We start from the raw sequence: 16,178 nt of genomic DNA on the forward strand, positions 1-16,178 counted from the left end.
AAAAACTAAAACAAAAAACGCATTAATTTCAATACGTTAGTTATAAAATAGAACACATCAAAGAATAAACTAATCGATTAACACATCAAATCTCATAAGCCATGGGGCCATAACTGATTTAAATACATAATTTGCACTTAATATTTAGTATTTATTAAATCTTCTGCGAAGAATCTTTTTTGTTTTATTGTATATTTTTTGTTTATTAATATTTATTGGTTTGAAACAATATGCATAGGGGCAAAATTATTACTTCTTTGTTGAGCCGTCAACTCAGAACAAAAACTAATGCAGTTAAACATTTAAATAGTGGAAAGAACGGTTACACTATCACTTTGAATAACTATTTGAGCTCAAATTATGGGTCGAATGGCAGCATCCCTATTAATAGTTTGCCAAACGAATTGATTAAATCCAATAGAAGATTCTATTCAACTTCTTCAGAAGGAGATGTGAGTTCGCTCAATAATATTCTTTTATAGACCTATGAGTTTAAGGCGGAGACCCAGAAGCTTTTACAGATAGTAGCCCATTCATTGTACACAGACAAGGAGGTGTTCGTAAGGGAGCTGATCAGTAACTCGAGCGACGCACTGGAAAAGCTGAGATTCCTAGAATCAACGAGGGAGGGTTAGTTGAGAAACGTTTAGATGAAAGTTTAGGTTTATCCTCATCCAAAGTGGACCCGGATGTGGGCTACAAGATAAGGATTTCAGTGGACCCGAAGACGAAAACGTTCACAATAGAGGTAATAGTCAGCATTAAAAAGGGATTGTAGGATACGGGAGTTGGAATGAGCAAAGAGGAGATCGTGAATAACCTGGGAACGATAGCGAAGTCAGGGTCTCTGGAGTTTTTGGAGGACCCGACGCTGAACGCGAAGGATAAGGCTAACGCAATAATAGGGCAGTTCGGAGTGGGCTTCTACAGTTCGTTCGTCGTGTCGAACAGAGTGGAGGTGTTCACAAGAAGCTATGACCCGGAGAAGGGAGAGAAGGGGTACCACTGGTCGTCAGACGGAACGGGCTCGTTCACACTGAAGTAAGCTGGAGATTAATGATAAAACTGTTTAGGGAAGTGGCTAACCTGCCGAGGGGAACGAAGATCATCTGTTACCTGAAGGACGACTGCCTGCTTTTCTGCAACGCGTCGAACGTCAAGAAGGTGGCGGAGAAGTTCTCGTCGTTCATAAACTTCCCACTGTACATCCAGGAGAAGGACAAGGACGTGGAGATAACGACGCAGAAGCCACTTTGGGTGGAGAAGAAGTCGTCGGAAGAGGAGCACACGAAGTTTTTCAGATTCCTGAGCAACACGAGTTGGGGAGAGCCGATGTACACGCTCAACTTCCACTCGGACTCGCCGCTGTCGATAAAGTCGCTATTCTACATCCCGGAAGACGCGCCGAACAGGATGTTCCAGCCGTCAAATGAGCTGGGAGTGTCGCTGTACTCGAGGTAGGTTACATGAGAATGAGTGCATAAGTATCAAGTATTTGGAAAGGAAACAGTTAATAAGTTGCAATGTTGATGTTAATAATGCGTAAAATAACGTAGGAAGGTGCTGATTAAAAAGAGCGCGGACGATATAATACCCAAGTGGCTATTTTTCGTCAAGGGAGTGATAGACTGCGAAGATATGCCGCTGAACGTAAGCAGGGAGAATATGCAGGACAACCAGCTGATAACGAAGCTGTCGAACACGGTGGTGACCAAGTTGCTGAAGTTCCTGCAACAAGAGGTAACGGTGTATTGCTATGACGCGCGTGTAGAGTAAGAAGGACCTGGACAAGTACCTCAAGTTCTATAACAAGTACAGTTATTACCTGAAGGAGGGCGCGATGGACGAATACTATAAGAGCGGCAAACACAAGGAGATGTTATTATCGCTACTGAGGTAATTAGTAGACTAATGATACTTATTGTTGCATAGAATATTAGCTAGGTATATTGATACATAGCAGTAGTACGGATAACAACATAGATAGTAGTAATGATAATACTATCTATAATATTAATGATAATAACATAATGATAATAATAACAATATAAATAACAATAACAACAATATAAATAACAATAACAACAATATAAATAACAATAATAAAAAATTTGTAGATATGAAAACACATTGAGCGAGGGGTTGATGTCACTAGATGAATATATGGAAACGATGAAGCCAGAGCAGAAGAACATATACTACTTCTGCACGACTAATCGCCAGGTAGGTGTTGGATATGCAGGTAAATATAAATGAAAATTTCACAGTTTAATTAAAACAAGGGATAAATAGACTAATGATTAATACAGATGGGTTTAAACAGTCCATACATGGAAACTTTTAAAAGTAAAAAGGTAAACGTGCTGTTGATGTACGACGAGATTGACCAATTTTTATCAATGAACATACAAGTAAGAAAATATAAAAAGGCAATTAGTACAAATATATACTAGTACTACAACTACAACTATTAATAATAATAATACTAGTTCTACAACTACAACTATTAATAATAATAATACTAGTACTACAACTACAACAACTATTAATAATAATAATACTAGTACTACAACTACAACAACTATTAATAATAATAATGATAGTACTAGTATGGATGATGATAAATACTTAAAACTATTTTTAGAACTATAAGGATAAGAAGTTTGTGTCAATAGACTCACCGGAAGAGGATTTTGAGTTTGAGAAGAGCGAAGAAGAAGAGAAGGCATCAGAAGTTGCAAAGAGTGAAGAGAAGTTGGATGAGGATAAGAAGAAGGAGCTGATAGAGTTCTTCAAGGAGACTCTGGGAAGTAAAGTTAATAGCGTTAAGTTCTCAGATAGACTGGTGGACTCACCAGCAATGATAACGGGCTTCCTGTCGCCAGCACTGAGGTAATAGAAGTTATATGTATTAAATAACAGACAGTTGTTGGCACAGCTGCTGCGTCTAATTAAGCATATGAATAACCAACAAAATTTACAAGTAAACAATGGTGTATACAAATAGGCAAATAAGTAAATAACGAACCGACTAAACAAATAAAAATTTAATACAGAAAAGTGATGAAGGCGACGATGAAGGGAAGTGGCGAAGAGTCTCTGTCAAATCTGCCCTGCACACTGGAACTTAACCCGAGGCACAGCCTTAATGAAAAGCTCTCGCACCTGATAACGAAGAACCCAGAGGTGGCAAAGCTGCTTGCGAATCAGATGTACGATAACGCATCAATAGCAGCAGGAGTGGTGGACGACCCGAGAGTAATGCTGCCGAGGCTGAACGACCTGCTGGACGTAACGGCAGAATTCGCATACAACAAAGAACAGTAATGTAGTAATTGGCCTAAGGGCATACAAGTTAGCAAATGGATAACGCAAATACATAATACAAATACATAATACAAATATGTTTACACAAATACATGATACAAATAAGCGTACACAAATACATAATACAAATGTGTTTACACCGGTGTAAATATTTTACAAAGTTAAAACGAGAATGGCCATTTGAGAGTGAGTGAGTGTAAGAGTGAATGAGCGGTGAACGGAGTGCAGGGGCTAAATGACCTTCTTGGCGGAAAAACCCTTGGTCTTCTCACTCATCGCGTCCTGAGCAGTGATGTTGCGGACAATGGAGTTCTGGTTGCTCTCGTAAATGTCGCCGTCGATGAGCACCTCGTCGAGAATGTGGTAGGCCTACAAAGAATGAGAGGGAGAGGACTCAACCTTGTCGAAGTTGAAGACTAAATCGAGCTCGCAGACCTGCGAGAAGTAGTTGTCGAGGATCTCCACGTACTGGTGAATCATCTCGAGGACGATGAGCTCGTTGGCGTCCTTCTCGACGCAGACGATGAAGTAGAGGCTCGCGTACCTGGAAACAGTCATGAAGGGGTGACGAACCTGCGGAAAACGAGCTTGAAGTCGCGCCACTCGAGAATGTTGCACTGTTTGAGGTGCCGGTTCACGACCATGTGCGACAGGTCCTGGACGATCGAGTTCCTCTCCTTGGAGCTGACGGGCATGAACCACTTCGACAGCCTGACCTTGCACTGCCGACTTATAACGAGGAAAAATTTAATCATCTTAAAATAGTAATTTACAAACTGGAACTGGGAATTTTCTTCAGGGAGTATGTGTGGTCACCACGACGTGGAATCAAGCCTGTTTAACCCATAAAAAGTGCAAATTCACACACACGCCACTGATTATTCATTTAAAACAAATTGTTACAACGTTAGCTTGCTTTCCGTGGTCAGCTTGGCCCTGAACATGTTCAGCTCCTTTGTATTGGCTCTCCACCAGCTGTCGAAGTTGTCGATTGGGTCCAGGGCAGTTTTATCGTCGACTTGGGTGTCAAAAGCTCCAGCACTGTCGTCATTGTAATAACTCGCCGTTGAATCACGCTGGTAGGTGCCGACTGTCTGGTCTTTTGATCTGCTCTGGTTCACCAAGTCTTCCTCGGCGAGGTCGTACCCATAGTAGTCGTCGTTTTCGACGATTTTGCGATTGCTTGGGGAGATATAGTACAACTTATCCACGTCCTCGTTGATGGTGTTCCTGGGCCTGGAGCTGTGCAGAATCCCCGAGTTCCTCCTGCCTCCCCTGCACATTGTCGAGTTCCTCAGGCCCAACCTCCGGTTATAGTTAATTAGTTCGTACATGGGCTCCCTCTGAGCTCGCCACCTGCTCATCTTCTCCCTCTCCTCGACTGCAATCCGGTCGTTGTACTCCTTTACTTTATAGAATATATCGCCTTCGATGCCCTGCTTCTCCTCGTTGTCGTCGCCGCTTAACTGTGGTTCTTTGTGGTCTTCCAGCCTCATCTCAAGCTTAGATTTGAGGTTGCTCAGCAGTTTCTGGGCGTATAGGTCCTGTTTCTTCAAGTTGTCTGCTCTATTGGTCAGCACGTTGCCTTCGTTGGCGTTGCGGTAGACAACCTTGACGTTGGTGTTGTGTTTCTTCACAACCGGTTCCGTTTCCTTGGAATACGACTCAGTTTGCACCTCTACTGAACTGCTCGACTTCCCTGAGGCTCTGAATTTCTTATCGAAATCTGATAATCTGCACATCTTTCTTCCAGTCCTGTCGTCCCTTATGATTGTAAAGCTGCTGAGCAAGTCAGTTTCCAGTCCTATATTCACTTTATTATATCAGAGAATCAACATGTGAATGAATCGTTATATATATATATGTGTATACAGCTAAAACATACACTAATCTAACTTTCAGTAAACTAACCTGAGGTGGCATCTTTGGATATTCTAGGGGTTTGTTTAAATTCAACCTTCCTGGGTGTATTTACCCTCTTCTGGCCTTCCTCACTTACCAGCACCTTGGGAGCAAGTTCAGTTTCCTTTATTTTGTCTAAATAAGGCAATTAATGGAGCCGACAAATTAACTAGCCAGGCCATGTAACATATGTTAAGCTCAACTAACCTTGTTCATTTAACTTTAAAAGTGTATTTGTAAGCGTGTCCAGCTGCTCATTGAAGTCAACGCCCGAGTTGTTCACGAACTCCTCAGTGAACATTTCGTCCAAGTGACTCAGCCTATTCTTAGTGTCGTCGCAGTTTTTGCTGAAGTTGTTGTAAAAGTTAGAGGGGTTGGAGAGGTTAGCGTTGTTTGAGCCGAGCATCTGAGTCAAGCTTTCAAGGTCGTTGTAGGAGTTGTTGAGGAAGCTGTTGACAAACTCGCTGGAGCCGTACACGTTTTTGTTGTTCAAGGTTCTTTTCGGCAGGTCGAGGCTTGACACTATATCGTAGGACATGGAGCTGTTTGAGCCCGTAGGAACGGTTTTTGCTTCAGCCTTCTCAAAGCTCTTGTCCCTGAGCAACTCCGTCAACTTATCCTCGTATTTAGTTTCAATGACGCTTTCACCTCTCAAAAGGTCTGCCGGGTCCTTAAGTAGAATCTCGGGAGTTTTTTCCTGCTCGTCCTCAACCTGGTTATTGGATAAGTTACACGTCACGTTCGACGTTTTCAAAATCCACGTTGCCTGCGTCACGTGCCTCGGAGTCTCACTCATCCCGAGTGCACTGTTTTTCTTCGACAGGTACGTGGGAGATACCATCCTTGTGTTGCAGCGCAACGGGTCGCTACTATCTAATCTGAGGCCATCGCTAGCGCTAGTGGATTTAAAGGGCACGAAGGCCTCAGGGAAGTATCTCTGAGAATGGGCGTGGTCCTCACTCGTTGACTTTCTCAAGCTGCTGTTCACGTCAGAAAGGAGGCTTCGCGAACGATTCAGGTGATCCCCGAGCTTAGCATCGACCAGACTCTTGGTCTCCTAAAGCACATTTACAAATTTGAAAACTCACGTAAAATTTATTCTTGGTCCTCTCGACCAGTGATTTGGAATCCTCCATAATCTCGACGAAAATGATTTAAAAAATATTTATTAGATTGCTACACATCAAACTATAAGTTGCTTAAAATAGGCCCAAATGGGTAAAAACTTAAGTATAATAAGACAATTTTTAATTTACAGAATATTTTAGACTAAAAACTGCAATTACAAATGATACAAATGGAAGCTACAAAATGTTTAATATAGATTACACACTGGACAACAAATAAAACCTTCCATTGAAAATTGATCACTTTTGATCAAATAAAATAGTGAAATCTAGTTTTAAAACAGGATTCTAGTATAAACACACAAATTCCAGGTATATGATAGAATCAATTTACAATGCCGGTTTAAAAAGTTACAAGAGATAGTATATATATAATAAATTTAATTTAAATAAGGTTAATACTGCCTGGCTGGAGTAATTGTGTAATAGACAATAAAATATAAATCATTGTTATATTTTGGATGCCCACAGGTGCACCTAAGCCGTTGTTAATTATAACATTCCCAGGTAGTAGAGAGGGAATGGATGTATTTAAATAAAACTCACACTGTAATATTAAGATAGAAAGCATTAAAATAAATAAATCTTGGAACTGCGTTATTTTTATACAATAAATATGTATACACAATAACATCACTATGAATAGCATATTCCTCAACTAATTAATATATTCACTTCTTTCTAATTGCATCTATTCAAAGATTTATTTATTTCAAATTGTTTATTTCAATAATATTTTAATTATTTTATTTTAAACTCGTTTGTGAATAGATATGTGAGCTTTGTTGAAAGTTTTGTTTTAAATACGATTATTGAACCCATATATGTACATTATTACACATACACAGTTTTTTGTTTGGTGTGTATATGAATAAGTAAAGAATCCATCATTTATACTATATATGGTAGGCGCCGGTGTTATTCGTCCGTTGCCTCCAGAGGTAGTAAAGAGAATCGCAGCAGGAGAAATCATAGTCCGGCCAAGTTCAGCAATAAAGGAGCTCATTGAAAATAGCATAGATGCGGGAGCAACGGAAATTAGAATTAACATGAGCTCAAACCCACTCGACTTTTGCGAAATAATAGACAACGGATGCGGAGTGAGTGAGAAGGACCTGCTGATCATATGTAAGCGTTACACGACATCTAAGACCAGAGACAGCATAGAGGGAGTGAAGAGCCTGGGATTCAGAGGAGAGGCGCTGTCGTCACTGTCGCAAAGCGCACACGTTACCATATCCTCGAGGACGGAAGAAGAGCCTAGGAGAACAGTGTTAAGGTACTCAGAGTGTGAGCCGCTGGTAGATGAAATCGCCTACGAGGACGGGCCGAGAGGGTTCCACCTGAAGTACGAAGGCCTGTTCTACAACTACGAAACGAGGCACAAAAGCCTGCTGTCAAACGCAAACTTTGAATTCAACTCGTGCCTGCAGCTCGTGCAAAAGTATTCCATAAATTTCCCGAAAATTAAGTTCGTTTTCAACAAAATTAACTCGAACGTAATGCAGTTCAGCAGCTCAAGCTCATCTCACCAGAGTACAAACACAGAGTCGACGCAGGCGGAGGTAAACCCGAAGAGAGCGACCGTAAGCACCAGTCTAGTTAGTGGGTCTAGTGAAGTGAAGGAGGAGGGTGAGGAAAGAGGATCAACAGAGCATAAAATGGACCACGACCACTACTTCTTCTCAAGAATATACGACAGTGCAACCAGACTCGAGGATGACCCGTTGGTAGAAGAGTACGCGTCAAACGTGCAGAGAAACAGCATGAAAAGCCTGGAGCTTATCAGAGAGAGCGTAAAGAACATATACGGGTTGAACGTCAGTAGGATTTTGCACGAAATAGTGTGCAACAACTTCGAAGAAACGTTCTTCAACTGCAAAGGACTTATATCGCACCCAAACCAAATGTCGAAAGTGGACTTGTTCATACTATACATAAACAACAGACTGATAGATTTGCCACAGCTTAAGTAAGTTGCTACACAAATGAGTAGTATGGTAACTGTAAATAGGGAGTATTGGCAAGATTAGACAACGAATAATGGAAATTTGCAGGAATTTGGTGTATAACACATACAATGAAATCAGTAACAATAAATACAGAAGATTTATATACTTATCGATTTTTGTACCATATAGTAAAATAGACGCGAACATACACCCATCGAAGAGGAAGATAACGATCGAAGGACAGACTGAGATAGTACTACAGATCATTAACAGTTTATCAGTAAGGTTGAATGAAAATAAAGAAACGTGTTTAGGAGAAGCTGACTGAGATGATGAAGGTGGCAAACCCAGTAGCGACGTATTCAAACACGAATAAGTTGGTGACGGAATACCATTTTAACAAAGTAAGATATACTAATTGTATCTCCACTACTAAGTTCATAGTAGAGGCATTGATTGTTGTATAGTAGATGATAGTTAAAGAAGTCTACTAATTGAAGCGACGTCAATTTAAACACGTGTAGGAGAGTCTCAGCAATAAATTTAAATCGAGAGTTAGCGCAAAGCAGACGAACATATCGCATTACGTTACGCCTCTATTTTCAGGAACATCAGGGACGAGTGCACCAGCATTAACGTATTTTGGCGGAGCAAAAAGAGAAGAAGACGCAGAACGAAGATATAGTGGCACTGGTAATACGGGTGGTAGCGTCAGCACAAGTAGTAGGATTAATACTCAGATGAAAATAGTAACGTTTAACGACGCGGGTGATGCAGCCATGGAAATAGAGTCGTATAAAAGGGGATCAGAAAGTGACGAGGTAGGAGGAGTGGGAAGAGTAGTAGCAGAATCGAGGGAAGGAGAGACATATGGACGACAAAGTGACTACCTAACGGCAAGTTGCACTGTAACCAGTTCCATAACTGGAAAGAAGCAGAGGACAGGCGATGTTGATGCTAATACTTATCAAGAGAATCAAGGTAGCACTGGCACAGTCACCGGAGAGTGCAGAGAAGCCAGTTTGGGGAGCACAGCTGCTCAGGAGGCAGAGGAGAATGAAACGACGGCGTATGCCGATGAGGCCACGCTAAGAGAAGGGTCGCTGCCAAAAGAAAGAGCAGGATCAGTCTACGACGAGGATGAAGCGGCAAGGGATAAGAACATGATAGAAGAGTACAACTTCAACGTCATGAAGATAAAGTACATGAACAAGATAAACAACTTCTCCTACAGTAAAGTAAGAAACAGGAGCACGCTGGGAAAACTATACAAGGCAAAGGAGGTCAAGGAGCTGATAGACAAGATGATTGAAGGCAGGGACGAGGAGCTGACGAGCGTGGTGCTGAACTCGTCGTACGTCGGCATGGTCGACAAGACGCACATACTGGTGCATCACAAGAAGGACCTGATGATGCTTAACATATTTGCAATATCCAAAGGTAGGTAGTAGTTGCAGCTGTAGCTAGGCTTTACGAATTTATGCACACTCCTACCGTGAGTGTAGTAGCTGTTTTATTGTAGTTGAGTGGGTACTTATCCTGCTAGTCTGCGACTGACCACTTTTAGAATGCTGCTTCCAAAGCATCATCTGGAGGCTGAATAATCTGCCGTCGTTTAAACTTAGCATTGACGTTCCGCTGGTAAAGCTGCTGTCGCACTCGCTAAAAAAGTACAACGCCAAGCTCGAGGTTCACAAATTGATTAAGTTCGACTACATTAAGGTACTGAATGTGCTCTTTGGATTCTGCATCAAGGTACGTTGATCTAAATGGCATAACGGCACGTTAACGCAGGAGCTGGTGATATATAAGGTACCGGACGTCCTCAACGGGTACTTTCCTGGCGCCGAGTACCTTTCAGATCTGTTCTACAGCATATTTACCATCGAGTGCACCTCCCTGGGCGAGCTGGTCGTTAAAATCGCAAAATCAATAGCGTACCACTACTTGCAGCCGCCTCTAAATATTAATCCAGAGTAAGTACAGTGCTATTACAATTGTTACCACCGTATCAGTGGCCAGTGTGTATAAGTTATTAATATAAACATGTTGTATTAATATAAACGTGCTGTATTTATTCCATATGCTACTAATACCATACTCTGTCAATACCATATGCTAGTAATTTACACATGTACTACTGGTAGCAAGTGTTACTAATACCATGTTTTAGGAATGACATCGACTCTGATTATGAGAATTTTGCCTCTAGAGTCTTATTTTCCTCTTGCCAAAGATTCAATGATTTGTTGATCCCCAAGGAGTCAGTTTAACATTTATCTAGTTTTCCACTATGTTATTTATTCAACTATTGACTTACTACTACACATTGACTTACTACTACACATTGACTTACTACTACTTATTATTGACTCATTGTTACTTATCATTTAACCTCAGTTATTTACTTTAATTTTATTATTAACTTAGATTCAATAACAACTGTTCCTTTATTAAACTGGCTAACATCAGCTTGCTTCATAAGATCTTTGAAAGATGCTAACTAATCGCAACTTGTCACTTAGCTAATTTAAAATGGACTTTATAGTATGTGTTTGCACATTTCCGTACTTAGTTTGTTTGCATTTACTTTTTTACTTTGTTTGCATTACCTTCCTTAGTTTGTTATTTGCATTTACTTACTCTCACTTAAATGAACAATAACACACTTAGATGAATAACTAACACACTTAGATGAATAACCAACACACTTGAGTGAATAACACACATAACTAAAACAATAAATAGTGTGGATTTGATTGTCAATTACATTGGTTCTATTTACAATTCGCCATCGTCATCGATAGCAACGTTGGCTGCAGCTGCAAGTTCACGCTCGGACTGCTGGACGAGGAGCGGGTCGATGGCAATTTCAGGGGCCTTAGCACACTCCCCAACAAAGACCAGCTGAGGCTTGTTGAGAAGCCTGCGAGCGAGCCAGAGGAATGGGCGCTCAAAGTTATAGTTGCTTCTGGCGCTGAGGTCGTAGTACTGAAGGTTCCTCTTCCTGTGGAACTGGATGTGGGCAGCCTTGACCTGCCTCTCCTTCACGTCGGCCTTGTTGCCAACCAGGACCATAGGAATGTTCTCACACACGCGCACGACGTCCCTGTGCCAGTTGGGTACGTTCCTGTAGGTGACCCTGCTCGTGACGTCGAACATGATTATCGCGCACTCGCCCTTGATGTAGTAGCCGTCCCTGAGGCCCCCGTACTTCTCCTGTCCAGCGGTATCCCAAGCGTTAAACTGAATAGTGCCGCAGTTGGTACGAAACTTCAAGGGGTGCACCTCGACACCAAGAGTTGCTGTAAAATGATGAGTAAGTTGCGACATTAATCTTAGTAATGTATATGCAGTTAGCATCACCAACAGTGTGTGCATCAATGCATGGAAATAGAGTGCGAACAGAAATATGGTAAACTGAAATGCGTATGTTAAACTTACGAATGTATTTCTTCTCAAACTCTCCCGTGAGATGCCTTTTTACCAGGGTGGTCTTTCCGACACCACCATCGCCGACCAGCAAAAGCTTAAATTGAGGGACTTCCTCCGCCATTTCAGAGATCTAATAAGGGATTAGTCGTAATATAAAATAAAGGCGAGAAAAAGGTGAATAAGCAGCAGATCCGGGAAATGACGTTGTTCCACCAAAACAACATCGCGGCAAGTATTGGGGTCATTGTAAATAAAATAAATAGAATCCGGACATAAAGTAAAACTTACTTAAAAAGAGTTAAACACAAGGAAGGAAATTAAAGTTACAATGAAAGAATCGTAAGGGCTGAAGCCAGAAATATATTATATACAGTTTAGGTTGTTAGCAGGTTAAATATTTTGTGGGCGTCAACGAGCTAAGTTTATGTTATTTCTGTGAAGTAATAAAACATTTAATGCTCTATAACTTTTTGATGATAACATGTAATCACGACCCCATTCTAGATGTTATTGGGTAGGTTCTCAGGACTGTAGGCTGAAATAGCCTATACTCAGCTACACATCGATCTAATATTTCTTTTCATCTACCTGTCTTCCACTGGGTTTTATAAGTTTTTACCCATTTGTTTTTTTATGCCTCAAAATCCCTTCATGTGGCTCCATGTGTAGATGAAATACGCGTATAGACATGTAAGTGTGTGTATTTTTCATCAGATTACTGCTGCTTTTTACTTCCTTTCGATGATGCTTCCTCCGGTTCCTCCATTTTACTCTTCTTTGCCACTCTTCTCATAGATTCTATGCTTCCCGTCCCTATATCCTCATTGGTCATTTCCACGAACTTTTCCACGTGGTTGACTCCGAAGAGTCTTCCGAATCTAAATTTAAAGAGTGGGTTGTGTTTACTTTTTTCCGGTTCCGCTATATCATTTTCCGGATCCTCGTCGATTTCCAGCTTCTTGCAGTAGTCTTCAAATTTACGTTTCAGCTGCTGATCGCAGTTCATCTACATTTTAATATTAATCTTTTGTCGTTGTTATTGTTGTTGATTATCGCGTTTATTCATTACAAATTTTAAATACCATACTTCTACTGACTAGTTTACACACTAATGGTATTCCTAGTCAGGGCAGTAGCTACTACAAACCAATGCTTCTAACATACAATATCTATCTATACATCTATTTATCTATCCATATATTTATATATATATCTTTCTATATATATATCTATTTATTTATCTGTCATACAATAGATGTGCAGTATTGGCTGTCGTAACTATATCGGTACACATACACATTACCGTGCTACTTATGTTCATAACTAATTTGCATCATAACAGCTGTATCTAGCTGAGCCTATCTACTATGTTACCTCCACTTTGGTCTGATCCTCCTCGTGGATGTACCAGTATATTGATTCCTTGTTCAACTCCATGTCCGATATCACTGGGACGTAGTTGATTCCGATTGTAGAATCCTCATCTCCGAATTCGTAAGATATTTTTTCAAGCTCTCTTAGTGTATTCAACAGGTTATTTTGGTCAACAAAGTCCAATTCTCCTTCTCCGTCCTCATCCTCGAGTCCACTTTCTTCATCTTTGCTGAAATTGTTATTATCCTCTACCATTGTCAATTCATCTCCAGTCAATGTGTTAAACTCATCCTTACATCCATTCATCTTCCAGTTCATCTATTGAAAGAATATTTGAGCTGGCCCACATATTATAACACACATACTGTAACACATATACCTTAACATGAATACTTATATATTATTACATATCTATACTCAACCTGTGAATTATTCATTTTATCTACTAAACCTGTAATACACTCACCCATAACTGTTCCTTCTGCAATATTGTTCTTGCTACTTCCGCTGTGTTACTGATTTTTGCCATTGTCGTCCACAGATTTTTATCAATGCTGTTTAACACAGTCACACACTAAATATCATGATTCAGAGCCAGCGCATACCTTCTCCTTTAACAGTTCATAGGCTGTCGACTCATCTTTCTTATGATACACCCTTAGCGTCTGCAAGGCCAGGCTTGAGAATATTAGGAAATTGGACCAGAACTTTAAATTCATGCTCTTGTTCACAAAATCTGATATACCTCCATCGAACTCGACGAGGTTTACGTTCACATTGAAATCAAAATCGCTCATTCTAAGTGTTATTTTATCATTACTGCTACCAGTTATCTTTAACTAGTTACTCTTATCAATCTAAGCTAGACTAGTTAAAGTATGCTACGGCAATACTTCGACGTCTCCGCCAGTGCGTTTATGTGTGACAACACATTATTGTACCATTTTTGCAAGTCGTCAACGTACTCTTGAGTCTTCACCAGTATCTACATGTTATTATATCGCCAATTCCAAGAATATTGCCAATTATGGCAATTTTTCAAAAGGTTTAGAGCTAATGATTTTAAATTAAACCTACTATCTCCGGGTTCTGAATGAAGTTGTAAATATCACAGTAGTTCGAATAGACTTCATATGATGGTATTTTTACACTTTTAACGTTTCCCTTATCCCCTTTGTCTACACATTTTCTATTTTCTACCTCAAACGATTCCACTCATAAATTATCATTAATTTAATTTATCACTACTACTCTGTTCCAAACAATACCTGATTTAGATAAGAGCGACTTGATGTCGTATATTTGGTTTGACGGCATGTTCGTTCTTATTGGCGATGCCACTGACTCGTATGAGGCTATTTCGTAGTCCGATATGCTTTCACACCTGGTTCTGGTAGCTGTTCTGTCCAGCTTACTCCACTCTTCATGGCCCATTTTATTCACCAATGCTGCCTCTGTTGCTACTGACTGCTTGTTGCAAACTAAATTGTTTATTAGCTATTAATTTATTTCATCATGTGCATCGTCAAAATGCCTTCAGCAACGCCTTTGTTGCATATAACTTCACACATGTACTTGTTAACGCACAAACTTATGGTCAACTTACTTCCCAAGTGTGATGTCGACAACGAGTGTGTCAACAAAAACCTCAAATTGAACACGTTCGTTGAGTAGTCCACCCCGCCCGGCGCCTGCTCAAACGTCGTTTCAAACAGTTTGACTAGTCCTATCAGCTTCGCCTCGCACGTCTGGACGATTCTCGTGTTAGACTGCCTCATCTCCGCGTCGTTGAACTGGTTGTAGAAGTAGTCCGTCATTTCTACCACGAACTCGCTGAACACCATACAGTCTTCCAGCGACAGCGTCTATAATCGAATACTAAGCTCCTCCGTACCTTCACTAAATCTGTCAAAAAGTCAAGTGAGCTCGACAAGTCTAGTGCCGAGGGCACCATGTTCATGAGCACCTTCACCAGGTTAATCAGCGCATATATCGAGTGCTTCGAGTGTGTGTGTTTTTGCTAGATTCGCTGTGTTCACTTCTCTTGCTTACCATTAAAAACGAGGACAACAGCTTAAAGCAGGTCAGCAGGTGTCCTTGTGCGATATTCGACAGTCCCGCGGAGGGGCTTTCGCTCTCCCTCGACACTGGCGACAGCTCCTCCCTGTGCGTTTCCAGGAATTTGAGTATGCTGTCCGACACGAACTTCCTTGTACTATCGCTGCTCATAAAAGGCAAGTGCTTATGGCCCGATTCTCCTATGAGGGCTTAGTAAAGACGCAACTAACCTTTTAATGATGGACACTTTGAGGAATCCATCATATGAGTCCATATCTCCCTCAGGAAGTTTAAAAACGTAAATATATTATCAGATTCCTAAAGTTTAAAATATCACAAGGCTATGAAAAACAAAATACCTTTAAATACTCTAGATTCTCATCTTTAGAATAATCAAACGCATATTCGATAATGGAGTCAAAAGATGTATCAAATGGGTGTGGTTTATCCATGCTACAGGTAGAATCCATTTCCAGTTGATAAACAACTATAATTTATACAAATAATACACATATTTTATGAAATATTCCCGTGAACAATCTTAACGTTTTATTGTAGGGATGTCACACTAAACCATTAATTTATTTATTTTAAATAAATTTAGATACACATTTACTAATCATACATTTTAAATTAACAAATATATAATTTTAAGTCGAATTTAGACGAGTGTGTCCTTTATTAGATATATTTTATGTGTCTCTTCATCCCTCGACATTTTATTAATTATACACTTCGTTCTAAGCTGTACATTTTTAAAAATATATAGATTATTATAGAATAAGTCTTTCATATCTGTATATTCTGTACCTCGATTATCTAATCGTTGACTCATGATTCATCTGATTTAATTTAATTTTATAAACATCGAATATGTTATCAGATAATTTATATATACCTATTTTTAAGCTAAAAACGTTGTTTTACAAACGTCTCTAATAAATTTAAAAGAATACATGATGCCATTATCAGACGCGAACCAAGTTATGATTTTCAATGTGTT

At 40.1% G+C, this 16,178-nt stretch overlaps 6 protein-coding genes across 6 annotated transcripts; 2 read left to right on the top strand and 4 right to left on the bottom strand.

The window, feature by feature from the left end:
• Window positions 1–230: 230 nt before the first annotated feature.
• TOT_010000707 (heat-shock protein) lies at window positions 231–3,327 on the top strand (the record flags this gene model as incomplete). Its single annotated transcript, XM_009691254.1, has 11 exons — window positions 231–452; window positions 483–630; window positions 663–748; window positions 779–1,041; window positions 1,074–1,457; window positions 1,557–1,740; window positions 1,772–1,896; window positions 2,118–2,223; window positions 2,310–2,411; window positions 2,645–2,892; window positions 3,057–3,327. The coding sequence occupies 11 exons, from the start codon at window positions 231–233 to the stop codon at window positions 3,325–3,327; spliced, it is 2,139 nt and encodes a 712-aa protein (XP_009689549.1).
• A 231-nt stretch (window positions 3,328–3,558) lies between these two features.
• TOT_010000708 (clathrin assembly protein) lies at window positions 3,559–4,082 on the bottom strand (the record flags this gene model as incomplete). Its single annotated transcript, XM_009691255.1, has 3 exons — window positions 3,559–3,696; window positions 3,727–3,871; window positions 3,901–4,082. 3 exons carry the CDS (start codon window positions 4,080–4,082, stop codon window positions 3,559–3,561), a joined length of 465 nt encoding a protein of 154 aa, XP_009689550.1.
• Window positions 4,083–4,226: 144 nt separating this feature from the next.
• TOT_010000709 (conserved hypothetical protein) lies at window positions 4,227–6,365 on the bottom strand (the record flags this gene model as incomplete). Its single annotated transcript, XM_009691256.1, has 4 exons — window positions 4,227–5,131; window positions 5,239–5,364; window positions 5,437–6,286; window positions 6,318–6,365. 4 exons carry the CDS (start codon window positions 6,363–6,365, stop codon window positions 4,227–4,229), a joined length of 1,929 nt encoding a protein of 642 aa, XP_009689551.1.
• An 893-nt stretch (window positions 6,366–7,258) lies between these two features.
• On the top strand, window positions 7,259–10,581 carry TOT_010000710 (uncharacterized protein; the record flags this gene model as incomplete). Its single annotated transcript, XM_009691257.1, has 8 exons — window positions 7,259–8,328; window positions 8,414–8,561; window positions 8,623–8,712; window positions 8,833–8,929; window positions 9,086–9,748; window positions 9,876–10,063; window positions 10,103–10,284; window positions 10,482–10,581. The coding sequence occupies 8 exons, from the start codon at window positions 7,259–7,261 to the stop codon at window positions 10,579–10,581; spliced, it is 2,538 nt and encodes an 845-aa protein (XP_009689552.1).
• A 508-nt stretch (window positions 10,582–11,089) lies between these two features.
• Window positions 11,090–11,864, bottom strand: TOT_010001289 (uncharacterized protein; the record flags this gene model as incomplete). Its single annotated transcript, XM_009691258.1, has 2 exons — window positions 11,090–11,613; window positions 11,753–11,864. The coding sequence occupies 2 exons, from the start codon at window positions 11,862–11,864 to the stop codon at window positions 11,090–11,092; spliced, it is 636 nt and encodes a 211-aa protein (XP_009689553.1).
• A 594-nt stretch (window positions 11,865–12,458) lies between these two features.
• Window positions 12,459–15,645, bottom strand: TOT_010000712 (conserved hypothetical protein; the record flags this gene model as incomplete). The annotated part of the gene is made up of 12 exons (XM_009691259.1): window positions 12,459–12,749; window positions 13,118–13,435; window positions 13,584–13,691; window positions 13,723–13,936; window positions 14,011–14,102; window positions 14,195–14,331; window positions 14,386–14,598; window positions 14,724–14,982; window positions 15,012–15,137; window positions 15,170–15,375; window positions 15,406–15,493; window positions 15,535–15,645. The coding sequence occupies 12 exons, from the start codon at window positions 15,643–15,645 to the stop codon at window positions 12,459–12,461; spliced, it is 2,163 nt and encodes a 720-aa protein (XP_009689554.1).
• Between the last annotated feature and the right edge of the window lie 533 nt (window positions 15,646–16,178).

The sequence above is a fragment of the Theileria orientalis genome, chromosome 1 (genome assembly GCF_000740895.1).
Source record: "Theileria orientalis strain Shintoku DNA, chromosome 1, complete genome".
Lineage (NCBI taxonomy): Eukaryota > Apicomplexa > Aconoidasida > Piroplasmida > Theileriidae > Theileria > Theileria orientalis.